The 26,542-nt window shown below is 51.9% G+C and overlaps 3 protein-coding genes across 8 annotated transcripts in view; 1 reads left to right on the top strand and 2 right to left on the bottom strand.

The window, feature by feature from the left end:
• Positions 1-1,949: 1,949 nt before the first annotated feature.
• Positions 1,950-13,871, bottom strand: RNF40 (ring finger protein 40, E3 ubiquitin protein ligase). 2 transcript variants are annotated; one of them, XR_001359780.1, is made up of 21 exons: positions 13,774-13,871; positions 13,467-13,666; positions 12,957-13,124; positions 12,686-12,827; positions 11,673-11,879; positions 11,035-11,156; positions 10,765-10,911; positions 10,580-10,654; positions 9,707-9,826; positions 9,440-9,619; positions 9,115-9,250; positions 8,120-8,241; positions 7,604-8,031; positions 7,403-7,520; positions 7,131-7,280; positions 6,721-6,933; positions 6,516-6,641; positions 5,256-5,396; positions 5,056-5,157; positions 2,501-2,952; positions 1,950-2,288 (listed from the first exon to the last, which is right to left on the bottom strand). XR_001359780.1 is itself a non-coding variant. In XM_005882042.2 (20 exons), exons 2-20 carry the CDS (start codon positions 13,593-13,595, stop codon positions 2,776-2,778), a joined length of 3,003 nt encoding a protein of 1,000 aa, XP_005882104.1. In that variant the 5' UTR covers positions 13,596-13,666; positions 13,774-13,871; the 3' UTR covers positions 1,950-2,775. The 2 variants fall into 2 exon arrangements, 1 of the variants encoding a protein (XP_005882104.1); XM_005882042.2 differs by having other exon boundaries at positions 1,950-2,952.
• Positions 13,872-13,930: 59 nt separating this feature from the next.
• Positions 13,931-19,211, top strand: CCDC189 (coiled-coil domain containing 189). 4 transcript variants are annotated; one of them, XM_014529810.1, is made up of 10 exons: positions 13,931-13,981; positions 14,130-14,518; positions 14,817-14,848; positions 15,704-15,769; positions 15,938-16,107; positions 16,787-16,857; positions 17,052-17,168; positions 17,261-17,330; positions 17,403-17,492; positions 18,703-19,211. In XM_014529810.1, the coding sequence occupies exons 2-10, from the start codon at positions 14,315-14,317 to the stop codon at positions 18,879-18,881; spliced, it is 999 nt and encodes a 332-aa protein (XP_014385296.1). In that variant the 5' UTR covers positions 13,931-13,981; positions 14,130-14,314; the 3' UTR covers positions 18,882-19,211. The 4 variants fall into 4 exon arrangements, with proteins under 4 accessions (XP_014385296.1, XP_005882108.1, XP_014385295.1 ...); XM_014529809.1 differs by lacking the exon at positions 13,931-13,981 and adding an exon at positions 13,995-14,051; XM_014529811.1 differs by lacking the exon at positions 13,931-13,981 and adding an exon at positions 14,000-14,098 and having other exon boundaries at positions 14,265-14,518.
• Positions 19,003-26,542, bottom strand: part of PHKG2 (phosphorylase kinase, gamma 2 (testis)) — a 10,384-nt gene continuing 2,844 nt past the window's right edge. For both annotated transcript variants that reach the window (XM_005882048.2, XM_014529808.1), the window contains exons 2-9: positions 24,838-25,013; positions 24,513-24,567; positions 22,919-22,984; positions 22,672-22,835; positions 20,084-20,174; positions 19,850-20,003; positions 19,653-19,778; positions 19,003-19,563 (exon numbers count right to left, since the gene is read on the bottom strand). In XM_005882048.2, coding sequence (XP_005882110.1) covers positions 19,270-19,563; positions 19,653-19,778; positions 19,850-20,003; positions 20,084-20,174; positions 22,672-22,835; positions 22,919-22,984; positions 24,513-24,567; positions 24,838-25,013 — 1,126 coding nt within the window. In that variant the 3' untranslated portion in view covers positions 19,003-19,269. The remainder of the gene's footprint in view (positions 19,564-19,652; positions 19,779-19,849; positions 20,004-20,083; positions 20,175-22,671; positions 22,836-22,918; positions 22,985-24,512; positions 24,568-24,837; positions 25,014-26,542) is intronic.

The following is a 26,542-nucleotide window of genomic DNA, read 5'->3' as shown; positions in this document are numbered from 1 at the left end:
ATGGTATAGGTAGGGGCGGGGGGCAGGGGGGGAATAAAGGGTGCATAACAGTTGGGTGTGGGTTTAGAACAGAGCGGGGTGGGGATTGAGGGAAAGTAGAGAGCAGAGGCCAGAGTGTGGAGCATCTTGTTTGAGGAGCCTTGGGACAGGGCACCACTGGGGGATTTTTAAGGAGAGACATGATCTCACCCCCGACTCCCCCCCCACCCCACGTTTGGACTCAGGAAAGAGAACTGGGCTGGAGGAGTTGGGCCATAGCAGCTTAGCTGTAGCTGTGGCCACAGATAAACATACCCAGGAGGAGTGGCAGAGTAGAAAGAGAATTTAGGAAGAGGACCAGCAGAAAATAGTAAATTTGAGGAAAACTAGGGGAGTGTAGCACCACAGGGCTGGAGGGAAGTTCTGGAGAGGTCAGTGCTAAATGCTCCGCTGGACCCTGTGTCCAATCACAGACAGTAGCCCTAGTTCTGGCTGAAACAGGCACCTTCATCAGAAGGCCAACATCTGCTCACCCTCAAGATGCCAGGCAAGGTCAGTTCTGGCCTGGCGTCCAAGGAATCCAGGGCATCACAGCCACGGAGGCCACTGGGCTTGTAAGAGGCCAAAACTCCTGGCTGGAGGGGCCTGGCCAGCCCCTAAAGTAGATCCTCCCAGCACGGGGCAGGCCACTGCAAACCAACGTTTATGGAGTTTACTCTGTACTCCTGTGGCATCAGTGCTTGCTCCTGTCACTGAAATCCTGGCATCTTTCTCTCATCCCCTTGGGCTTGAGCGTGAGAATGTGGTCTGATGCCCACTTTATCAGGTAGGAGGGCTCACCAGCAGTTTTAAGCTCCTCTGGATATGGAAGATACGTGGGGAGGCGATATGTAGTAACCTGCATCGAAGGAGCCCACAGGGGTGGCTCCTGGGAAAGGGGTGACTCAGAGGACTGGCTGACCCCGACCCACTCCCGGGCACCAGAGCCTCTCGGCGCCAAGCAGCCTCACTGTGATGCAACGTGCTGCGTTTCCCTCACCCTCGCCACTGCTGCCCTCGAGCCACGCACATTTTTTCGGAGGCTCGATGCCATCTCCGGCCACGGCCCGTGCCTCGGTGAGCGTCCCCGCCACCTCCAGCACAGCGCAGGAAGCCACTGTAGCCCGCGTGTCCGTCTCCAGTCCGACCTGGCCCAGCCGCTGCAGCCCCGCCGAAAGCCTGGGCGCCAGGTGGGCCCCACAGACAGACCAGGTTGCAAGCCCCTGTGAAGGCGCGACTGCAGGACCGCACGAAAGTGGGACTGTGGCCAAGCTCGCGGCCGCTAGCCTGGCCATGGCCCCGACGCCAGCGCCGGAACCAACCCCGGTCAGCACCGGCCTCGGTGGGAGCCCCAGTACAGCCTCAGTGATGGCTCTCTCCGACCCGTCAACACGCTGAACCCAGAAGTGCCCCTCGACACTCGAAACGGTCCCGAGGGGACACGCGACACCCGGTGACCGCCGGCGCAAATTGCAATGAAGAAAGGCACACACCGAGGCGTCCCGATCTGTTTGCCTGAGGGGGAGGGCCTCCCGCAGGACGCAGGGCCACTTCCCCCCGCCCCCAGGACCTGGTCGCTAGGTGCCAATTGGGAACTCCATTTCCCAGGATGCAGCTGGGCGCTCCCCTGCAGCCAATGACTGCCAGGGGTGTGGCCAGCCCCGCGCAGAAGGGTCAGCTCTTCCCAATGGGAGGGGCCCGCTGGCTCCAAAGGGGCGGGATGCTTTCTCCCTGCAGGCACGCTCCTCCCTCGAGCCCAGCCAGCAACCTCTGGCAGCCGTTAGGTCTGAGCGTGACGCGCTGGGGTGGAGAGGAGCAGGGTCTCTCATCTGTACAGAAGCTCCAGGTTCACACGCCAGGCGGGGCAGCCGCAAGACAGGTAGCAGCTAAAATCGTTTAGGGCATGGAACCTGGCTACTCGGACCACAGGCTGGAGGTTGGATGTTTATTCATGACATACAGCCTATATTACAAGACATCTCTAGAGCAGGGGCTGTGAGTCCGAGTGGCCCCTTGCACCTGTCAGCAGCTCCACCTTCCAGGCCAGGCCTGCTGCCCTCACAGCCCAGTTTGCTTGGGCAGGCAGCACAGCAAGCATCGTGGTACAGGCTCAGTTACAGGGCTAGATGAAGCTCTTCTACCTGGAATGATCAGAAGTTCTGCCTCCACTGCAGTTAAGGCCACCAGGATGAAAGCAGAGTCAGGGCTGGGGACGGGTTGGGAAGCGTGAGGTGGGGTAAGAGGGCTTGGGAGAAGATATCCAGAGGGGCCTGATTAGAATAGAAACGTGATCTTGGTTCAGCACTCCCAAAATAAGGGCAAGGTGACTGCAGCAACCACAGAGCTTCCCGAGGAAGAGGACTGTTACTCCTTACGCACAAGAGCCGGACCAAAGAGCCCAGGGAACTCCACAGGAGAAGCCCTGTCTGGGCCTGGAAGGCAGGGAGCAAGGGGCTGGAACCCAGCCCACCCTGGTCCTCACTTGTGGGTGTGTAAGCAGGTAGTGAGTGAGTCTCCTCTTCCATGGGGGTCACAGCCTTGGGATTTCCCCCTTAGGGCTGGGATGGACCTGGGTGCTCACAGATCTTTCCTGCATGGTGGGTGCCTCAGCTCTGACTGGAGAAAAGGTGGGACTGAGCTTGGCTGACCCCACTCCCACTAGCATGCACTGGAGACCCCAAGCCGACTGGATGGGCAGGGGCTGGAGGCACAGCCCCCAGGGCCCACGGGTGTTCCAAAGTCCCCTGAGTTACGGGTTCAGCTGATGTAGACTCGGTGGAAGTCATGGGCACCAAAGGCTGCATTGCACTTGGGACACTTCCTCTGGCGGGCCTCATAGCGGCCCCGCACGCACTCGAAGCAGAAAACGTGGAAGCACTTGGTAAGCACTGCGTCCTTCTTGCGCGTGTTACAGCAGGGGCAGGTCAACCGCGCCTGGGGCAGGCAAAGGTAACCGATCAGCTCAGGAACAGTCCTGATGGTGCCCAGAACCCCAGCCGACAGCAGGAGGTGGTTCTGGCTGTGCTATCACATATACAGCCAACTGCATCCAACTCTCCATAGCCCTGGGAGGTGTGCATGAGCACTCTACACGAGGGAACCGAGACTCAGAAGAAGCTGGTCTCAAAGCTACACAGTCGCAGTCTGGATTCTAACCTGGCAGTGGTGGCCAGTGGTCACATGTTCCCTCTCAAGGCCAACAGCCCACAGGCTCAGCCTGGGCTTCTCTGCCCTTGGGCTTCATCTCTTTCCTCTCTGTTCTTCTCTGGAAAAACCCCAATCCTGGCTTAAGCCAAATGTCTACTTCACCTGCACCTCTAGTCACAGGGGGGCATGGCAGAGCCACTAGAAATATGCAGTCTCTACCCTCAACTGGGTCCAGAGATCCTGCTGTGGGTCCCTGGAAGTTTTACAAATCTCTGCTCCTATCCTGATACCTGCCACCAGGTCTCTCCTCCGACTCCAGACAGGAATTCCCTCAGCTCAGCATTCACAAACATTCCTCCTCTGCTCGGCTTGAAATCCCAGCCCAGCCACCACCACCACCTCTAGCCCTCAGAACCCTACACCAGCATTTGACAGGATCCAAAGTCTGTCTCCTCTTGAGAAATCCTTCCCTTACCCACCATAGCTGCCTGCAGCTGCCTCTCACCCTTTAAGGCCAAACTGTTTCAAAGGTTTGCGACCCACCTTCCACCCTCTCTTCACTCCAGTTAGCGAGTGTGCAGGTCATGTCAGCTGACCTCAACTCCACCCCCACCCGTCCCAGAACCATTCCCACCAAAACTGCCGCATCCAGGGCATCTCTCATCACTCCCTTCATTTGCCCTCTTGGCCACTCTGGTTCAGCTCACCCCCTCCTCCTTGAAGTGCTTCCCCCATCAACTCCCTCTATGATCATCACTCTCCTTCACCCCAATCCATAGGCTTCTCTCTCCAGCCCATCTTTAAAGCTTTGAGGTTCCTAAGGAGAATGACCCCTGTCCCTTCTTATGCCAGACCCTCACTTCTATTTCTGCCTCAGCTGATAACCCCCAAACCTCTGTTCTCCAGACCTGCCCTTTTGCTTTGAGTGCCTTCCCAGATGTCCCGCAGGCACCGTGTGCTCAACATCTCTGAACACTGTCCACCAACCCCTACTCCTATTCAGTCTTCCTAATGCCACTAAATGCCACTCTTCATTCACCCAGTTTCTCACATCAGGTACCCAGGAGTTCAGTATTTTTGTCTCCCTCCAATCACTGAATCCAAGCAATTCTGCCTCTTAAGTATCTCCTTAGCCCCTCTACTTGTTTCTTAGTATCAGGTTTTGCCTCAACGATTACAATAGCTTAACAAACCCCCCTGCCTCTAGTCTTTACCTACTTTAACCCAAATCTGACAGCAAATCAGACCACAACGCTCTGGTTTAAAACCCTTGCGTGTCTCCATGTGGCCAACCTGGTTTACCGCACGTTTGATCCTGTGTCAAATGTTTCAAGTTGACACTGCCCAGTGTTCTCGGGCTGGCTGGTCACTACAAAACCCACATTCTGTCCTCCAAGTACAAGGTCCGGCTGTCCTCCAGCACCCCTCTCTCAATTAGGGGCCTCACCTCTGCCTTCCCCTTTGCCAGAATCCTCTTGTCCCATTCCTCACAGCCAACTCGGACTCATCCTTCATGTTTCTTTAGGATGACATTCCTTCCAGGAAGCCTGCTGACCCCCAGGGCGGTTTAAGAGCCTCCCTTCCCCCGGGGATCCCACACTGCTGATCACTCAGAGGGGAGAATTGGCTGCCTCCTCCAACACACTGTCAATTTCAAGAGCTCTGTGACTAGGTCTAGTTCCAGGCCCTCCCACCCCTGGCCAGGCACTGCCTGACCTGCAGTATGTGTACAATTCTTGGTCAGTTGTCTGATTCTCCATAACCGGTTCTGCCCACTTTTTGCTATCCTACCTTATTTCTGGGGTCCCCAGACTACCCACTAGTGCTCCAACCAGCCCCTCATTTAAGATTCCTAGGTTGATGGGGCACAACTGAGCCCCACAGCCCCACCTTGTACTCCTTGATCTCCTCCTGGAGGATTTCATCCGCATCTGCATAAACCTCCACCTTCCTCTGCTTCTCCAGCTTGCGCCGCAGTCGTGAGATGTCCTCCTGAAGCAGGACAGGGGCTAGGCTGAGTACAAGGGTCTGCATCCTGACCCCCGCCACCCCAGGCCACACCAGTGACCTTGTCCCCACCATGCGCACACCTGAGCCCTCTTGAGGTTGAAGCTCTCTTTCTCTCGAGCGGCCCGGCTCTCTGCCAAGCAAGGCTGAATCTCTCGCAGCCGCGTCTGCACATGCTCCAGCTGTACCTTCAGGTCCTCAGCCAGCTGGGCTGCTTCCACAGCCTGAGGGAGGGAGACAAGGAGGGCACCATTCTCCTGAGCCTACGGAGCTAGGCACCATGGTCCACAGATGCTTGTGTCAAACATTCCAGTGATTCTTGCTCCTGGGATTAAGTCCAATTTTCTTCACTGGAGCTGGTCCCTCCTGACCTCTGGACTCATACCTCCTCCTATTCTTCCTCATTCCGGACACTTTCCTCAGCTGCGTAACACTCTCTCCTGACTCCAAGCTTTCACAGGGCTGTCCCTCTGCTACAACTCCAATACATACGTCTCTCCTGCAACTCCCTCAACTTAAATGTCACTTCATATTTTTTTATACAGCCACCTTAGTTATCCCTCACAAAACTTGCTATGATCTGTGATAACATTATTTTATCTCTGGGATCACTGGCTGGCTATCTGTCCCTAAAGACTGGAATTTCCCTCTTCTAATAGGACCCTCTTGTTCCCATGGTCTCCCCAGCACTCAGCACGGGGTCGGGTATATACAGCAAGGGCATGTACACTGCCTAAATTAGGGGTGGGGAACGTTTTTCACCAAGGCCATTTGGAAATTTATAACATCATTCGCTTAATATCGTTCACTTACTATAAATTTGGTTGCTATGAAAAAAGCTCCTAGATTTATTGAATTTCGAGCCCCCTGCAATGGCCTCGGCAGGGCCGGACCGAATGATTTCGCAGGCTTTCTACTGATCCCCACCCCCGGCCTGAATGAATGGATGAAACAGGAGGAAAAGGCCCAGTGGAGAAAGAAACTGAAAATCAGTATCTATCTTAAGCCTTTACCACGAACTAGGTATTTCTTAGTTTTAATACAACTGTGTGACAGGAACCACCATCCCCATTTTACAGGTCAGGATGCGGGTCCTAGAGCCAAGGAGACCCACCGAACCCAAGTTCTACTCTTCCTTGAGCAAGTCAGCTGACCTCCTGCGCCTTAGTTTCCTCACGGATAACAAGAAAAACCATCACAGGATCATTATGAGACTGAAATCTGACCAAGTGTGGGAAGTCCCCAGCACAGGGTCTGGAACATAGTAAGAGTTTGAGACGTGAGCCTGACTTCTTCAGCTGTGAGCCAGCATCTTCTGTTGCTTCCCCTGGGCCCGGCCTCACCTTCCTCTTATTGAGCTCCAGGGCCTGGCTGCGCAGCGTCAGCTCCTTCTCCACACCTCCAAGGCTGCCCTGCAAGGCCCGCTCTTTTTCCTCCAGCTTCTGCACGGTCAGCAGCTGGGCATCCACCTGAGGACAGGGGTAGCGATTCAGTGCTGGGAAGCCCCTGCCTCTCCAGCTCCACCCTACAAGCCCAGGGTGACCATACCTGAGACTTGAGGCCAAGAACCTGCTCACCCAGCTCATCCTTCTCCTCCCGCAGCAGCTTGTGAATCTGGTTGGCCTTGATCCGCTCCGACATCAGCTTGAAGTTGGCATCGTCCTTTTCCCGCAACTGCTGTAGCAGCCGCCCATTTTGCTCCTGCATGTCCTCAAAGGCCTGCCCTGTCACATCCATCTCCGACAGCAGAGCCTCCTCCTCCTGTATGGGCAAGGACCGATGGAGTGTGGTAGATGGACAGGAGGACCATGGGGAAACCCCAGGAACACACGACTGAGCAAAGAACCACCGAGTGGAACCAGGCCATCTGCTAGAAGCACCCAAGACTGGGGGGTTGGAGGGAGCGGGTAAAGGGAATCCTAACATTTAGAAGCAAGAGAACCACAAGAGGCTCACACCTGCTTGGTGGCACCCAACTTGCGCTGCAGGTGTTCTATCTGCTCCTCTGCCTGCCGAATGCGCCTCAGGGCATCTTCATCTGCAATCTTCTTGCTCTCCCGTCGATCCCTCTCCTCCAACTCCCGGATACGACTCCGTAGCTCATCGACCTACAGCCGCCAGAAGGAGGGAGCTCTCTTGTCATGGCTTCCTGCTGATCTAGGGCTCTGCTTTGGTCAGAACCCTATGGGGTAGCCTCTCTATATGCCCCACAAGCCCTTCCTGACCTCACCTCGGCCTTGGCCTTGCGTTCAGCTGCCATGAGCTGCACCTTATCCCGCTGCTCCTTGGGTGCTGATTTGTACATATCCAGCAGCAGCTTCATTTCCTTCTGGCTTTCCTGGGCCTTCCTGGGAGAGGCACAGGAGGACTTGGTAAGTAGGGCTGGAGACCACTTGGCAGGGGTGGGAAGAAGACAGGAATAGGGCCTCACTTGAGCTCTGCTCGGAGACCTTTAAGGAGTTCTGACTCCTTCCTCTTGGCCTCCTCCACCTTGGCCTTCTCCCGATCAGCTCTTGAAAGTGCTGAGGCTATAGACTGGGGTCCCAGGCCAGGCCCTTCCCGCTCCCGAAGCTCCCGTTTGGGCCTGGCCTCAGGTTCTCGGCCCCGGGAAGAGGGGCCCTGGGACCCGGGGGTTAAGGCCTGGGCATCTTCCTCAGAGGGGACCAGTTCCTCCTTCTTTGCTGAGGAGGTAGTCATGGCGGCAACAGGCACTGACGCTATCTCCTTTCTGGTCTCATGGGCTCCAACAGGGCCTGGCCCGCCCTCTTCTTTCCCTACGGCTGGGGCACTGAGGCCAGAGTCCTCTGAGTGGCCCAGGTTGGGGATAGAGTGCGTAGAGCCACTGGCCTGGGCCCGGAGCTGCAAAGAACAGGAGAGAACAGGGCTGCAGTGAGATGGTACTCACTGGGGTCTAGCCAAGGCTTCTCCCAGGCAGCACTCTCCTCACCTTGCCAATCTCAGCCTGCACTTCCCGCAGCTTCCGCTTGTATCGCTGGGCATCCCCCTTTAGCTGGTGGTTGTGGTTTTGAAGACTGCTGATCAGATGGCGCATCTCACGGTTGATGGGCCCTAGGGGAGGGTTAGGGACTAACGTCAGACTGGCCCCTGGATTAGGGCCCAACTCTTTAGTGGGGGAAGAGGAGAAGCCAGAGCCATCACTCCCATTATAAAGAGGAAAACTGAAGCCTTATACAGTGTGACCTCATCAAAGTAATGCAGACTTTACAATATGACCTCATCAAAGTAATGTAGACTTTACTTTGAAGAAAATTCACCCAAAAGTAACTTCCCACTGTCTTTGTGTTATTTCTGCTCATGTACATTTTTAAATACTTCCAAATTTCCTTCAAAAGAACAGATAACAGTAAATTCACAAAAGTGAGTTAATCTACTTCTGGATTTTTAAACAAACGTCACCTTCTCAGTAATACATTTCTCAGGCCTCCCCATCCAAAACTGCAACACCCTTTCTCCTAATACTTCCTGTCTTCAATCCATGCTTTATTTTTCTTGGCATATTTGTCATTATCTAAAATACATATTCCATATTTTCTTCTCTATTCCTGCCTTCCCCCATTATAACAGTGCTCCAATGTTTTGTTCACTGGTATAATCCCAAAGCCTAGAACAGAGCCTGGCCATAGGTGGTATTAAATAACTCTTTCCAAAATAAATGAGTTATCTGAGAGAGACACCTGAAGGCCAGAGAGCCACAGGTGGGGCTGGCAGTTCATGTTCTAAGCCTGCTCCATCAACCACCTCAGCTGGTTGTTAAATCTTACTGTGCCTTTGAGCCAGGTGGTGTGGTACCTGTTTTCCACAGGGAGATGAGGCTCTGTGACAGGAAGGGTTAAACCTCTTGCATCTGGATGAGCAGCAGTCCCTCACTAGGGCCCAGGAATCCCAGATAAGGCCCACCTCCACCCTGTCCTCACCACATACCCGCCTGCTCGTTGGCCGCCAGGTTCTGTTCAAACTCGATGCGCAGCATCTCGTACTCCTTGCGTACCTGGGCCAGTGTGTCCTCCAGCTGGATAACCTCTGTGCGCAGCTTCTTCTGCAGCCCCAACTCATCGCTCTGTGGGTTGAGGCATTAAGGACCCACACAGTCCCTCTGCTCCCTGGCAAGCCCCCTGCCTTAGGCCTCAGTGGCTTAACAATTTATTCCCAAGGGACCCCTGGCAGGCATACAGGGACTCAGACCAGGAAAGCCTTAACCCTCAGGGTCTGGCACTTACCACAGCCCCCACCCGTTCTAGGGCCATACCTCCATGTGTTCAATGTGTCTCAGGTGGGAGTTCTTGGTGGCCAGCAGCAGCCCCCGGGCCTCATCCAGCTGGGTCTTCACTTGCAGAGACTCATTGTAAAGCAGTGAGAACTGGGCCTGCAGCATTCGATATTCCCCCGTCTCCCGTACCACCTCTTCAGGAAGACTACGTAGGGCCACCTAAAGGGAGGGATGCCCAAAAGTGATCAGTGAAAGGATTCAGCCCCCACCTTGCAGTCTTAGGCCCTCCCGGCCCCAAATGCCCACCTTGAGGCGCTCATTGGTCCGCACAGCCCCCTGAAGTTCGGCCTGTAGCTTCTCCAGCTCTGTCATGCGGTTATTGGCCAATTCCTGGTTTTCCTCTAACTCCGCATTCAGCATCTCAAACTGTGGGATGGGAAAGGCTGTGGCAGTCAGGGCCAGGCCAGGAGGCATGCTTCCTTCACATAAGCCCCACTCACGCTCTCCTATGTGCAGCAATGATGTACTCTGAAGCCCCTGGGACAAGCCAGACCTAAGCACTTTCCTAAGAGCTCCCAGGCAAGTGGAAGTAAACTCAATACTGCATGGTGAATGCTGGGAACCAAGGCCTGTAACGGACAAGGTGTGAGAGAAGGCTTCCTGGAAGCCCTGAAGAGTAAGATGAAGGAACGGGAATAGGGCATGGTGATCCCCCACAGCACCAAGAAAATGTGCAACGGCCAAGAGGTGAGAGCATAGGTAGGACAAGGAATGACAGTGATTAAATGCACTGTCTCAGCAAGGCTCTTCTTCAGCCACCCAACTAAGAATTCCAATCGTCCCCAACACTTCCATTTATCTACTGTCTACACTTTCTCCTTGTGGTGCTTATAACCACCTGATGTACTATTTTCCTTACTTCTTGTCAGTTCTCCCGACTAGAACTTAAGCTCCATGAAAGCTTTGGTTTTTGTCTATTTTGTTCTCCAATATGCTTGCTCCCAGCACAGTGCCTAGCACTTACTGTTTAGCAATGACCTACTGAACATAATTGTGCATGAATACAACAAAGAGCAGCATGAGTGACAGGGAAGGACCTCAGACACCATAATTCTGTGGGGAATGTCAAGGGTAGAGAAAAGATTATGGGAGGGACTGGGAAGAATGATACCTGCTCACCTTCTGCATGCTGAGTGTGATCTGGCCCCCCTGGAAGCCTGAGGAACTTCCAGACACATAGTAGCCAGAGTTGAGCTGTAGAGAGGAGAGAAAGAAAGACAGACAGACAGACAGATGAGTGTGAGGAGAGAACCTAGGGCCCTAGGTACCCAGCCCCTACATCTGACACAGCACCCTAGCCCCACCTGCTCCAAGGCCTCCGCCAGGTGCTTATTGAGCTTTTGCTCACGCTTGCGCAGCTTCTCAATGTCCCACTGCAGGTCCTCTACTGTCGTCTCCATTTCTAGCACTTTGGTCTCTGCTGAAGTCACTTTATCCTGGAGCTCAGAGTACTGAGAACAACGAAGAGGGCAGATGCTTAAATGAGGAGACTTGGTTCCCTAAGATCCTTGGGTGTCCACCTAACCTAGACCCTGCCCTGGGTCTAATCCCACCCCCAAAAATGCAACGCCCACCTCCAATGAGATACGGTGGTGCTTCTCCTGTAGCTGGGTGGCCAAGTCCTGAAGTCGCCGGTTCTCACGGCCCAGCTCCCGGGTGCGTGCCTGAGCCGCCTCACCAGGGTGTTCACTATCCCCTGGGAAGTCAGGGCTCGGGTCAGAGTCAAGTCCAGGGCAATGGGGAAAAGTGCTAACTCATTCTGGGGTCTGCTCTGTGCCCAGTGTGATCCACCATGACAGAGCTAGGAGTCTTTACCCCCATCGCACAGAGGAGGAAACCAGCTCGGAGAGGAGAGCCATCTGCCCAGAATGCCAAGGCTAGAGTGACAGAACTAAGGCTTGGGGAAGCCCGTCTGCCTACAAAGCCTGGGCACTTGCTGCTCTGTCTTGTGCAAAGTGCTCCAAAAAAGATATCCCGCCAAAAGGGGTTAGCCCCACTAGAATCAACAGCTCCTCTTCTCGATCTCTTTAGAGTTCAACTCCAGAAATCAAAGTCGGAGCCCCCATCTACAACCTAACCCTTCCCTGAGAACATGACTGATTTAGTCCTTGGGAAATTCTGGCTGCCTCTGGGTCAGAGGCATTGAAAAAGGGATAGAATAAAGATGCAAATTGGTATGGAGATCTCTGGGGCGGGGGCACAAAGCACTAACCTCCACTGTATACTCGCTGGCAGAGTTCCTCCACCTGGCGCTGCAGGCGGTCTGAGGCCTCCACGACACGGGACACGGCTGCCTTGGAGAACTCCATTTGGCCCTGTAGCTGCAGCTCCACCTCCTCATTGCTGCTGGCACCCAGTGCCACCACAAAAGCCAAGGCTGGCTCACTGAGTGGGGGCCGCAGCTGCATGGGCAGGGTCTCTAGGAGGGATGGAGACACTAATGAGGATAATAGCAGCAGTTACAACTCTGAACCAAGTTCCAGACTGAGCCATTCAACACTCTTCGGCTCACTGAATCAACACAAGGACACCTATAGTGCACTGTTATCCCCATCTTGAAATCAAAACAACAGAGATTCAAGAGGTAATTCCCCCAAGGCCACAATGCTCCCAATTATTTCTGCAGGGAAGCCTTCTCAAACTAAATTAAACCCACACCAGGCCCTGGCTGGGTCACTCGGTTGGTTAGAGCATCAGGTTGTGGGTTTGATCCCTGGTCAGAGCACATACAAGAATCAACCAACGAATGCATAAAAAAGTGGAACAACAAATCTATGATGTTCTCTCTCTCCCTAAAATCAATAAATAAAATAAAATAGAACCACACTCAAGTGCGCACACACTAATTCCCGTTCAGGGGCCCCTATACTTTTAACTTATGATTTACAATCACTTCTTCTCTGATGGCAGAGGTAGTATTTCTTTTTTGCTTATCTATGTCTCCTGCAAGTCTAGATCAGTGCCAGATACACAGTCAACACTCCATATTAACACTTTTAACTAAACGAATCTCAAAACATAAAATGCACTATGAACCAAGTCACTCAGATTCCAAAGCCTGTATTTTGACCCATTGTACTAGCTGCCCAAACATGAAATCAATTTTATGTGCCTGTGTGGGAGGGGAGGTAGGGACTCCAGGAGCCTAATATCAAAAGTCCCTTCCTCTCCAGGACCTTTCCCAGAATGTAATTAAGCTCCCAGGTCCTCGGGCTCTGGCCCTACCCCTCAGTTCTGACGTCCCTGGCTCTGTGAGAGGGGTCTCATCACGGGTCGGCCCCTCCTGGGTTCCAGGCGCCTCTGTCCCTGAAGACAGCTCCCCCTGGTTCTCATGGTGTCGAAGAAGGGTTTCCACAGTTTCATCCAGCTGAAGGGAGAAAGCACCAAAAATGTTATGAATTCCTCAGGTGCTTCCCTGATAACACTGCTTCCCAGCAGGAGTCTGAGAATGGGCAACTGGATCGAGGCCAGTCCTGAAAGGCAGAGGGGCATCCACCTGGGCCCAGTAGCGATTGACGATGAGGAGCGTGGCGTCGTCGGTGGCCTGCCGCTTTTCCAGCTTCTCGATGCGCTCCCGGAGCTCATCCTCACAAGCCTGTCGCTGCTCCAACCGCTCCGCTAGCTTCTTATTCTTGAACTGCAAAACCTTCAGGTCCATCTCCTCCTGCCACGGAAAGCGGGACCCAAGACATCAATCGGAGAGACGGACAGAGGACAGCAACGCAATGGGTGGGAGGAGGAGCCCCACGCTAACTAACAGGATTTACAGGGGCGCGGACACCCACAGGGCGCCTTGGTGGAGGAGGGGCCGCGTCTGTCTCCTCCGAACCCTTCTGCAGCCTGTTTTCCCATCTGGAAAGGGAGAGCAGACGTCTTGCTCTCGGTTTCCCTCAACAGAGTGTTCTGTAAAGTGGATCCTGCTAAATGTGGGGAGCTGGGAATACGGTTCCGGGCGATTTGGGCGGAGAACAGAGTTGGGAGAACAGAGTTGAGGGAGGGAACGAACCGTAGAAGAGATGCCCCCCAGACGAATGGGTTCTATAAGCGTGGTCGTGGTCTTCTCCTCGCGGCTCAACTTCTCTGGGGGCCCCGAGCCCCCGTCGCCGGCGGCGCGTTTGTTGCCGGGCCCAGACATGGCCGCGGCGGCAGGAGCGGTGCAGGGTCTCCCCAGGAACGTCAGGCGGGAGGCGGCGGCACCTCCGTCACCTGCAGAAGACGGAGAGCATAGATATGGACGCGACCGGTGCTCCGCAGCCCAACCCTGCCCCGCACATACCTGCTGCATCCCGCCCCCACCGCCCCGGGCCCCTCACCTGCAGCAGGATCAGCCGAGCGCCGCCATCTTGGATTCACCAGACGTCACCCGGCCTCCCCAGCACAGAGCGCAGGCGCCAGAGGCAATGCCGGATATGGTGGAACTGCATTTCCTGTTTCTATTGGTCGCGCTTTGTCCCTCCTCTCCGGTTTCTTCCCGAACTTCTCCTCTTTCTCTCAGTGATTGGCCAGTAGGCGGTTCCTATGGTAACTGACACCACGTCCCACGCCCAGCCTAACGACCTCGCCAGCCTCTTATTAGCAACTTTGGAGAAACGTGGGGCACTTTGCAATTTATTACGCACGCGCATTCTCTTCTAATTGGTGAGTACATTACTCTTCCTTTTCCTCCCAGCGCCGCCTTAGCAACGGTCCGGGTGGAGACGCCCCCCGCGGATTGGCTGCAGCCGACCTCTCGGCTGCGTAGATTGGCTGAAGCGTGGTAGAGGGTCAGACCCAGGAAGTGCCTGAGGAGAACCGGTGGTCCCAGAACAGAGGCAGGTAGAGCCTGCGGTGACCGTGACACGGAGGAGCGGCGACATGACCCATCGGAAGTCCAGCCAACTCCAGAGCCCGAGAATGCAGCCGGACCTTGAACAACACTCCGAACTGCGGCGGGAAATCAAGAGGGACCTCAGCTCAGCGGATGAACTAGCCTCGCGTATGGGAACAGGTGTGCGGTCCGAGTTCGGCACCGTGGCCGCGGTGGAAGAGGAAGAAGATCCTGCAGCCAACTTGTTCCCGGTAAGGACGAGTAATCCGCTCAGCAATGTTATAAAAGGGCTCCCGACAGGGCGCCACCCGTGATATGTTTACTAATTTTAAGGCGTCTCCTGGGCTGCCTTGGTGAAGAGGGAATGTGTGACCCCGACTGTTAATATGCTCATTAGTAGGCCTTAGGGCCTGCTGAAGCCCAGCCCGCCCGCGTTGTTCGTTCACAGTCCTTAAGACGAGAAAGCAAGTTAACGAGTTCTCAGGTCCGCTGGAGGTTTGCCATGGACCAGGGACAAGGACTTTGGTCCAATCTGCTTTCTCTTCGCAGCCTCCTCTGCCCCAGCCCCGGATCTGCATGTGGTGAGTGTAAAGAGCTTTGGGAAAAGTTACATTTCACTCTTGCACGATTCCCTTAGTACTTCCCCAACAGTCCTGTCAAACAGCCAGGGCAGAAAAAAAAAGATAGGACATCCCCATTTTACAGATGAGGAGCCTGAGGTCCAGAGATGCGATTACCCAAGATGACTAGAAAATGGCTCTCCTGCCTCCACAGTCCAAAGAGCAAGTGTGGGAAGAAGGGAGCCAAAGACTGAGGATGTAAATAGAATGTCATAGCTGTCATGGAGCATTGTGCAAATGGGGACACTGAGGCCCACAGGGGTACTTGCCCAAAGTCATACAATAAGGGAGTGACAGAGCAGAAACAAGAACTCAAGTTTCCTAACTGTAGGCTTTATAATGAAAATAATCATAAGAATTCATTTAGGCCATGGCCAGTGGTTTAATGGTTAGAGCATCAGCATGCACTAAAACCTCACATGTTCCATTCCTGGTCAAGGGCATGTACCTGGGTTGCAGGTTCGATCCCTGGCCCAGTCGGGGCACAAGCAGGAGGCAACCAATTGACGGATGTCTCTCATATCAATGTTTCTTTCTCTTTTCCCCCTACCCCTCCCTCTCCCATTCTAAATATCAGTGTAAGAAATATCCTGAGGATTAACACACACACAAGTTCATTTAGACCGTATCAGTTATTTATAGATGGAAAACATGATTCCCAGAGAGGGAAGTGGCTTGCCTAAGGTCACCAGCAAGTTAGTGGAAAGGCCGAACTTCAAACTGAGGTTTCCTGGTTCCCAGTCTAGTGCTCTAGTCCTGCCTTGAGACTAATGTATAATGGCCACCAACACCATTTCTCCTCTTTTCCTATGGCAGGAAGTACCTGGACATCCATTCCATGCACAGGCTGGAGAAGACGGCCAACACTGAGGAGATGAGGGAGTATGGAGGGGGGGGGTGGAGAAGCAGGGAAGGGAAGGAGCATGGGAAAGGCTGAGGGTGTACTGGGAAGGCATGAGAAATCCTGGCTCCAAAGCATGCTGTACACTAGTGTGGGGTAGTGAAGGGAGGCTTCCATTGTCTCTCACTCTGTCCTCGCCCCCTCTCAAGGGTGCTGGCCAACCTGTTGGGGCTAGGATGGCCTGAGCAGAGCCTTCAGGATGCCATCACCCTGGATCTCTTCTCCCATGCACTCATCTTCTGCCGCCAGCAGGGCTTCTCGATGGAGCAGACATCAACGGCTTGTGCCCTGCTCCAAGATCTTCACAAGGCCTGTGTTGGTAAGAGGTGGCGGTGACCAGAAGGTTTGAGCCCAGGAAAGAGGATTCTGGATGGCACAAGTAACCATGGGAAGTAGAAATAGGGAGATCACCACCTGGAATCTGCTGTCATTACTAGCAGTGTTACCACACAGTTATTTCACCTATGAAACCCTTCATTTCCTTATCTATGAATACTGACTGTTCTGCTATAGGGGGGGGGGATGTATCAAAAAATGTATACACACTGAATAATTATTAATTCCAATGGGTTAAATCTGAAAAAAGACATTAGAATTAATAATTATACAGTGTATATATTTTTTAGGACACCCTGTATATGAAATATATATAAATATACGCACAGTGCTCAGTAAAATAGTTCTTGCTTTCTCCCTTTTATTCCCAGAACTGGTTTTCTTCAAAATGTTTAACAAGAGCTGAAATTATGTATTTCTTGGTTTATTGTATGTCACTTCCACTACCATGTCAGCCTCTTAAAGGGGCAAGACCTTATCTGTCTTGTTCAGTGCCCAGAAGTCATAGTGGGTACTCAGTGTTTGGGTTAATGAAACAACCCAGTACTTAAACCTAGATCTGTCCACTTCTAAAGCTCGTGCTCAGTAAGTAGCAGTTGAGTGAGTAAAATGAATGGTTATCACAGAGGTGACTCACTGGAATATCTTGTTTTCCCTCCCAGCAACCCCCCTGGGCAATGTGGAGGAATGTTACCGCTACTTCACCAGTGTTCTTTTTTGCCATGGAGTCAGGGTCAGTTCCCCTGATGGGATCTTCGCTCCTCCCCAGACAAGGTCTAGCCCAATCGCCTGTTCTCACCCTCATCACCCTCATCTTCCTCTGAAGGCCACAGTGGGCTCTCCCTGCTCCTGGACTGCTGGGCACTGGGAGAAAAGGCCAGAGCTTCAGGAGGTGGTCAGTCCTCTAACTCCCAATCACCCCCACAGCGGCCCCCTTTCAGTATCAACCTTTTTAAGGAGCAACAGCTGCTGGCCCTGGCTGATTATGTGGTCAACACCTACTTTCGCCACTTCAAGCTCTACAAATACGTCTTTACTCCCCAGGTATTGGGCCCTGGGCTACGAGACCACCCCTCAGCTCCCCACTTCCCTCAGTGCAGATGCCGTCCTCTCAGCTGCCCTCTTTGTCTTCCCAGGTGCGGCTAGATCTGTCTTTGACTTATTTAGGGCTGCAGCCACCCAAGCTCTGGTCAGAGGATGAGAGAGGTAAGGGAGAATGCCAGGGCTGGGGCTGGGGCTGGGGCTGAAGCTAAAGGTTCTTCCTGCTTCTGGTTGCAGAGAAAGAAGGTGGTGAGGAGGTGGAGGACCAGGCAGCCACCCTACAGGAGGAGGAACCAGAAACGGTGGCTGAGCCACAGCAAGAGCCAAGTGAGGACCTGGAGGAGTTTGGGTTCTCTATGATTTGGGGCAAATGTGAAATGAAGGGTTTAGACCACATCAGGACTTCAGACTTTTAGTCATGGTGTCCTTTCTCCAAATGATTCAGCGTGCAGGAGTCCAAGGTGACAGATAAAGCACAGCTGCTAGGAGCTCCAGAAAAACTGATGACAATAATAGCCAGCACATAGCTGATAACACTTTGTGCCAGGCAAGCCCTATTTTATTTTATTTTTTATTGTTTTTTAAATCCTCACCCGAGGACACTTTTTCTATTGATTTTTAGAGAGAGGGAAAGACAGAGAGAAACATCAATGTAAGAGAAACACATCAACTGGTTGCTTCCTGCATGCGCCCTGACCAGGGCTCGGGCCAGGGAGAAGCCTACAACCAAGGTACATGCCCTTGACTGGAATCGAACTGGGGACCCTTGGGTCCACAGACTTCAGACTTTTAGTCATGGTGTCCTTTCTCCAAATGATTCAGCGTGCAGGAGTCCAAGGTGACAGATAAAGCACAGCTGCTAGGAGCTCCAGAAAAACTGATGACAATAATAGCCAGCACATAGCTGATAACACTTTGTGCCAGGCAAGCCCTATTTTATTTTATTTTTTATTGTTTTTTAAATCCTCACCCGAGGACACTTTTTCTATTGATTTTTAGAGAGAGGGAAAGACAGAGAGAAACATCAATGTAAGAGAAACACATCAACTGGTTGCTTCCTGCATGCGCCCTGACCAGGGCTCGGGCCAGGGAGAAGCCTACAACCAAGGTACATGCCCTTGACTGGAATCGAACTGGGGACCCTTGGGTCCACAGGCCAATGCTCTATCCACTGAGCCAAACAGGCCAGGGCCAGGCAAGCCCTATTTTAAACATTTTATGTACATTAACCCATTTAATTCTCCCTCAATCCTAGATGCTAGGTGCTATCACTATCCACATTTTACGTAGGAGGAAACCTAAGGCATAGAGAGGTTAACTCACCTGCCTAAGTTCACAAAGCTATTAAGTAGCAATCCAGAAAGTCTGGCCGGAAGTAGCCATTCTGCCCACTTCTCTCACAGAAGGGCTGGCTAACATTTTCTGAATTGAAGCAATATTTCCACCTGTGTAGTCCCCAGGGACACCTTGCAAATTGCTTGCCCAGCTAGGGGCAATCCTTCAGCCCAAGCAGCATCTCTCCTTCCCTGCCCCGCAGGCCAGGTCTCCCTCCTCCGAGCCTACATCAAGACCCAGCTGAACAAGGAGCTGGAGCTGTTGCAGCAGCTGGTGGATGAGCGGCTCAAGGCCAGCGAGGAAAGGCTCAACAGCAAGCTGACCACACTAGAGCGGCCCTTCCAACTACCTCCAGGCAAAAACAAGAATAAGACCAAGTGACTCCCCGTGTTTTCCCCAATAAAGGCCTCGGCCAGAGTGGCCCCATTCGCGCCCCCACCCCCATCCTGAGCAACTTCTGGGCTTTCCTGCCAAAGCCAGACACCAGACATAGGGCATTGGCTCCCTGGTGTGTAGATTTTATTGCATACACAGCACAGGTAGCACTGACAAGGCCAGGCATGGCACTCTTAAGCGGCTCCCTTCTACCTCAGCTCTGATCTGAAAGCCCTGGCCAGTGGGGACAGACTGGACTTTATGATAGTACAGTGAGTGGTGGCCTAGCCAAGCAGTGGGGCCGGGGCCTACGGCCAGAGCCAAAAGGGGCTGGAATGATAAAAATCCTCCTCATGGAAAGTCCTGCTTTCTGGCATTCCCCAGGGCTCAGGTGCTAGCCCAGCACCAGCATGGCCTCATCCTCGGTGATAGCAGCTGAGTCCCCCTCCTCTTCAGGGCCCATGATGGGAAAAGGCCCAGGCGGCCGGTGCTGGAAGAGGGCTGCGCGGTTCTGCTGCTCGCCCTTCTTCACCCAGTGCCCATAGAGCCGGAAGGCACAGCTGTCAATGAGGCGCCGCACTGGCCGCAATGCATAGGGGTCCCTCAACAGCGCACTCTTCGTCAGCGGACGTGCATGGTGGATGCTTAAGGCCACTCGTCCAGCAGCCAACACTGTCCACACTGCCACCTGGGAAGGGGGAGGGGAGTGTGAGCTCCAGTATAGCACTGCCACAGGGGACAGAAGAATAGGCCAAGACCTGACCCTCTTATGCTTACCCGGAACCGCTGTCGGGGGGTGAGGTTCCAGGGTTGGCTGCCTTCACAACGCTCAAAGAAGGGGTGCTGTAGAGCTTGCTCAGCTGTCAAACGCTCTTCAGGATCCACTTGCAGCAGCCTTGAAATCTAGGGGAACGCCAGAACATGAGAGATAGCTCTTGGGCCTCCCGCCTTGCACCCTCAGGGTCCCAGCTCACCAGGTCTTTAACAGTGTTTGAACGGTCATCCCATTCGGGTGAGTTAAACTGGTACTGGCCTTCCATGATCATGCGTAACATCAGGATCTGACGCCGGTGCCAGAATGGTGGTGAGCCAGCCAGGAGTGTGAACAAGATGACCCCACAGGCCCAGCTGGGAAGAAGACCAAAGTCAGGCAGGAGTAGGTGCTGGGCAAATGTACACAGGAAGAGGACGGGATACCAGAAACTCACAGGTCGACCTCCTTGCCGTAGCCCGGGTGGGTTTCATCCATGGAGCATTTAAGGATCTCAGGTGCTAGATATCCTGGGGTCCCACACAACTCTGGGGAGAGAGGGCTGAGGTTGATGGGATGCCACCAGCCCCCTCATGGCCCTTAACACCAACCCTCTACTGGAGCCTCAACAAGTGTTCCTCATTCTGCTCCTGCCAGACTCTGCTGAGTCTCAGTACTAGACCCTGACCCTGGTGAACAACTCAACTACCCACCAAGGCTCCTGGTGGCCTTGGAGAAATCAAGAAAAACATGATTTTTAGATTTACTTCAAGGTCCTATCCAACTATCACTTGCCTCCAACCCTCTGGCCAAACCTACTCATTCCTCACACAAAGTGTTACCACATTTTTACATTCATAACATACATGAAAAACAAAACTTTTCTGCATTCCTTTCTGCGCAAATCTACTCTTCCTATAATCTCTACTCTGGTTGGTGGAACCACCACTCAAACCAAGGGGAAGGAGTGGGAGTATGGGATTTCTTCAAGTACATACTGGTTAAGTCCCTTATTTAAAACTCTTCCCTGGCTCCCAATATGGCCTCAAGATCAAGTCTATTCTTATAGCACAGAGCCCTCCATGACTTGATCCAAACCCTTATTTTTTGTTTCTACCACTTCAGGCCCCAATTCTAACATCCTAGAAATTTCCAAACTGTATTCCATGGCACACTTCCAGGAGAGCTTAATAGGCCTAAACTGAACATGACTCTCAGGAAACTCATTCCTAAGCTAAGTATTTATTGCCTACCATGTACCTAGCACCACATTGGACACAGTGGTAAATTAGATGTGCTCTTACTAAACTTCATGTCCACTAAAAAGCAAATGAGAAATAATAGAGTAAGATGGGTGCCATGAAGGGAGTAAAGAACAAAAAGGAAAGGCCCTAGCTGGTTTGGCTCAGTGGATAGAGCGTTAGCCTTTGGACCAAAGGGTACCAGGTTTGATTCCGGTCAAGGGCACGTGCCTGGGTTGCAGGCTTGATCCCCAGTAAGAGGTGTGCAGGAGGCAGCAGATTAATGATGCTCTGTCATCATTGATGTTTCTATCTCCCCCTTTCCTTCCTCTCTGAAATCAATAAAAATATATATTTTTTAAAAAGAACAAAAAGAAAGGGATCTAGCCCGGCCAGCATTGTTCAGTGGTTAGCATCAGCCTGTGAACCATGAGGTCATGGTTCGATTCCCGGTCAGGGCACATGCCCTGGCTGCAGGCTCGATCCCTAATGTGGGGCATGCAGAAGGCAGCCGATCAGTGATTCTCTCTTATCATTGATGTTTCTCTCTCTCCCTCTGCCTTCCTCTCTGAAATCAATAAAAAAAAAATTTTTTTTTTTAAAAAGAAAGGAATTTAACCTAGAACATTCAAGTGAAACCTGGTACCAAAGCTAAGAGAGAGGGTGGAGTGGGCAATGGTGAAGGTGATTCCAGAATGGAGAAAAGTATATTCGGAAGCACAGAGGAAAATACAGCACAACATCTGTAAGATATGTAAGTCCACAGATTAACAGCATTAGAGTCAGACTGCCCAAGTTCAAATCCCAGCCACAGGAACTTGGGCAAGTCACAACACATCTATAAAATGGACACACAAATGCTATGTTGAGGGGGGGAAAGGAGGACACCTGCAATAATTTCAACATTAAAAAATTTTAATAATAAAAAAGTTGAGAGGGTCTAGAGAAATAAGCCACGTAAAGACTCAGCATGGAGCCTAGCTCACACTAAGCACTCAGTAAATGTTAATAAATTCAGTGCAGAGCCCATTGAGGGAGAGAAAGTAGCATATTAAAAGCTCTGAGGCCCTGACCGGTTTTGGCTCAGTGGATAGAGCGTTGGCCTGCGGACTGAAGGGTCCCAGGTTCGATTCCAGTCAGGGGCACATTCCTAGGTTGCGGGCTCAGTCCAACATGCAGGAGGCAGCCAATCAATGATTCCCTCTCATCATTGATATTTCTATCTCTCTCTTCCCCTCCCTTCCTCTCTGAAATCAAAAAATATATTAAAAAAAAAAAAAGTTCTGAGGAGTCTTGCAGTTGAACTTTGCTTAGTTTTCCATTTGCACCAGAATTATTTTGTCACAACAAATGTATTAACACTGGGTGAACCTGAGTCCCAGAGTACCAGGTTCCTCATAGCACCTAAGACCCACACTGTTAGACCCCAAGTGTGCAGCTGAGTCCTGCTATGCCCTTCTCCCTTTTTCCTCCTGGGACAAGCCCAGCCTCCCAAAGCCCAGCTCGGAGCCCCTGCTCTGTAGGTCCCTCTAGCTAAATCAGGTGCTCCTTTCTCCTGGTTTCCCCACATGACCCCTAGCCCCTGCTGTGTGCCACTTATCTGCTCACTTTCCTGTCTCCATCCTCCCCAAGTCAGGAAATACATTCTGAGCTGCAAACAAGGCTTTGCACCCAGAGGGTACTTGGCAAGTGTTTACTGACTCCCCTTTGCTTGGTAGCTGGGACTCAGTTCTCAGATCCAGCCAAGCACTCATGTCTGGGTCTCCTTCCCTCTCAAGCCTCTTAGGGCACCAGGTCCCCTCACCTCGAAGCTTCTCGCCAGGTTCCAAGTGGCAGGAGAATCCAAAATCGGAAAGTCGGATCTGCATATTGTCATCTAGGAGAATATTCTCGGGCTTCAGGTCTCGGTGCACAATGTTGTTGGCATGGAGAAAGTTCACTGCTTCCAGCAGAGACCTCATGATGGACCTGGGGGAGGGGCAGTCTCCTCTGCTTCTCCCTGCCCCACCCCACTCCCTGCTCACCCCAGGGGCTGCAGGCTCAGCCATTACCTGGTTTCCTTTTCTGAGAGGGCCACCTTCTCTGTGAGATAGTCAAACAGCTCTCCCTTCCGCATCCTAGGAGATAGGAGTGGGAGGGAGGGAGGTGCACCTCACAGTGAGGGCTGAGAAAATAAGCCAGTGCTCAGAGAAAATACTATAGAACAGGCCAGTAGAGAGATTTCTCTGGCCTGGCTGGTGTTGCTCAGTGGTTGAGTGTTGACCCATGCACCACGAGGTTGTCAGTTCAATTCCCAGAAAGGACACATGCCTGGGTTGCAGGTTCGATCCCCATTGGGGGGCATGCAAGAGGCAGCCGATTGATGTTTCTTTCTCATCGATGTTTCAATCTCTCTCTCCCTCTTCCTTCCTCTCCCTCTAATATAAATAAAAACATGTTTTTTCAAAAAGAGAGAGAAATTCCTCTGTAGACAAACTAAAGGGTCTCAAGACAGAGCACTCCAAGAGTGAGAGGAATGCCAGGGGCAGTTTGGCCCAGTGGGTTGGCAGTTCAAATATCTTCATTGTGCCTGAGGGGGCTATTTCAGCAAGAATGAGTGCCTTCTTGTGCCAATAATTTTCAGGCGGTCCTTGTTATCTGGTACTCAAAAAGGCCTTTTAAAGTGTCTCTATTTATAGCACCGACCAAAATTTCAATTAATAGTAGAAAAAAAGTTGTATAGGGCTTTGATTTTTGCTTATTTTGTCTTCTCTTTAAAGAGTGAGGTTATAATTGTAACTTTGTGTCAATCATTGAAATATAAAAAACACATCAGGTATTGTTTTGGGAGTATTATTGTTGGGCAAAGTTGCATAATGGGTAAATAAAATGGACACTTCCAACCTCCCCTCACACTTTTGCAGAGGGTCATTTCTGTATGAAAATATTTTCCAAGGCCTCTCTTAAATATTTAATATTCAAACCATTCTCTTTTGAAGAACCTTTGCAACTGGTTTGCATTATATGGTATAGCATGTGACATTCAGATTTACATTGACCAGAAAAAGAATTGATGAGCAGAGATAGACACCAGCATAGGGTGTTAAACAATGTGAGACTGGTGAGCAAATATCTATTTTATAAGTGGTCAGTTCCTAGACAGACACTCTCAAATCAGCCCTTTCCTCCCTGCTAACCTTATAACCATGGGGGATTAAGAGAGTTGGGGATTTGGGTCATAAAGACCCTTTGTCTTTGGTCACTATTACTCTTTTTTTTAAAATATTTTATTGATTTTTTACAGAGAGGAAGGGAGAGGGATAGAGAGTTAGAAACATCGATCAGCTGCCTCCTGCACACTCCCTACTGGGGATGTGCCCACAACCAAGGTACATGCCCTTGACTGGAATCGAACCTGGGACCCTTGAGTCCATAGGCTGACGCTCTATCCACTGAGCCAAACCGGTTAGGGCCACTATTACTCTTTGAAGAACGTGCCTCAATCAGGGCACCAAGGAAAGAGGCCAGAGCCATGGACTGCCAGGCAGGCCCTGGCTGGAACAGAGGAAGGTGTGAGCAGGGTGGTCTTCAGCCCACTGTGCTGTGAGTCTGGGGCTGTGCATGGAGGTGAGGAGGCTTCTCAGATTGGGGCAGGGAGATACTCACAAGTCAAACACCAGGAACATGAAGCTAGAAGACTCGTAGGAATCGATGAGAGTGACTGGGGAAAGAGGCAGAAAGGCAGAGAGACAGAGATGGAAAGGAGCGGATGCATATTAAAGGGGCTTTCCACCCTGAGGCAACAGTGGCTGTTACTGGGAAGGAAAATCAAAGGAGGCAGTAGGGACCCAAAGGCTGGCCACACTTTGAGGTGGAACAGAGCCAGGAGGAAGGGAGCAGAGGGGCGGAGGCAGTGTTGGGGGGAATGGGCTCTGGGCAGGACCAGCAGGATGTGGCTGTAATCTAACAGGAACAGGGGATGCAGCCTCACTGATATGGGGGTGGCCAGCGACCTGGCGAAGGATGTGTGTCTCTCGCCGCGTGGCTTCCCGCACCTCCTCCAACTGCTCAGGACTCAGTCGCTCAGCCGTCACCTCCATGATTTTCACCGCAAACTCATGGCCAGTAGCTCGATGAACACAACGGCGGACCACAGAGCTCACTCCTCTGCCAGAGTCAGACAACACAGGGGTCAGGGCCTCCTACTCTCTCGTTTCCAAACAGAGTAGAGCCTCGGCACCCTCATATATACTGCACCAGATTCTGAAGACCCATCTGGACAAGGCAACCTCCCAAGAAGCTCGTCCTGGCCTACAATAGATTCACAGTGGCCTCAGCAAGCAACGCAGGTGCCCAGGAAGGTGAAACACAAAGCTAACAGGGAAGGCAGGCCCAGGTGTTGGTTTCTAACCCAGCCTCTGCCATGCCCTCAATGAGTGAACCTAGACAAGTCCCTTCTACACTGAGCCCCAGAACCTGCCCCTGGCCCCGAAACCTCACAAGGAGAAAGTGAGAAGAAATTACCTAAGACTCCTTCCAATTTTACTCACACTTCCTGATTACCCCATCCAAACCCCACAGTTCCCCTACATTAGCTCAAGCACAGGAGGTTCTAAATAAATATTGGGCAAGTGACTAGAAGACCAAAGTTGAGAATTAAAGATATCAGTTTAGGCCCCAAATTTGCCACTAATTAATCTCTAAGGAACCCACTAACATAAGGTCTCTGGGTTTCCGCTTCCCCAGCTCTGAAATGTAGCCAAAACTATCTTGAAGGGATGCTGAAAGACAGACTGAGGTAGAGACAGGAAAGCCCTTTTGGCACTGTAAAGAGAAAGTCCTAGACAGATTTCCTCGCTTGGGCTCCGTCACCAACTCTCTCTGACTTCAGGCTAAGGTGCAAATCTTTCCAGGATCACACCACATTTCACAGGCTGATTCCCTGGCTGCCCTTCACATAACCTCCTGCTGTGCTCTCACGGCCCCCTTGACCTTACAAAACTCCCTTGGTTTGGAATGCCTGTCACCCATATCTCTGGTTCGATCAAAGGATGCAAACTATTAACCCTCTGGCTAAACAGTCCATATATGAATTACGTTTTGGTCAGTCCAATATTCTTTCCAAATCTGAATTCATACATCTTAGATGGGACAAGAATCCTCCAGCTGCCACAATGCTTACCACTTCCTACTGTCTTACTGTTAGCCACTCACAGTTTTATTTTGTGCTCAACCACTAAATGCATCTGAGTTTGAGGCCTAGTACAACTATTTTAAAGCTTCAGGTCTTTAGACATGAAGAAACTGATACTCTGGGAAAATTGAGTGAGAGTGTGCAGGAAAAACAAGAGGGAAAATAGAGGAGACAAGGGATCATGCTACCACAGTAACCTTGGAAGGAGATGAATAAGACACTACCCTCTGATCTGCCTTTGCCAAAACTGGCCTTTCTGTGCCCCATGGCAGTGGAATCACCATTCTTCCCTGAGGTTCTTCCTAGCCTCTGTGAATCCCCCCTTACCTGGTCCTGAAACCCCGCTACTCAGGACTTGGATCTCAGCTCTCTCTCTTCTTTTCCCAATACTCTCCCCTGCTGACCTCCCTCCAGTCCCAGGAGCTTTAATAGCAACTATGTGTAAATGATTCCTGCTACACTGTCCTGAGCCTTCATTATTTCTCTCCAGAATTCCAGATTT

The sequence above is a fragment of the Myotis brandtii genome, unplaced genomic scaffold, assembly GCF_000412655.1.
Source record: "Myotis brandtii unplaced genomic scaffold, ASM41265v1 scaffold698, whole genome shotgun sequence".
Taxonomy (NCBI): Eukaryota; Metazoa; Chordata; class Mammalia; order Chiroptera; family Vespertilionidae; genus Myotis; species Myotis brandtii.
The sequence above is the reverse complement of the archived record's forward strand: the minus strand, read 5'-3'. Positions and strand labels throughout refer to the sequence as shown.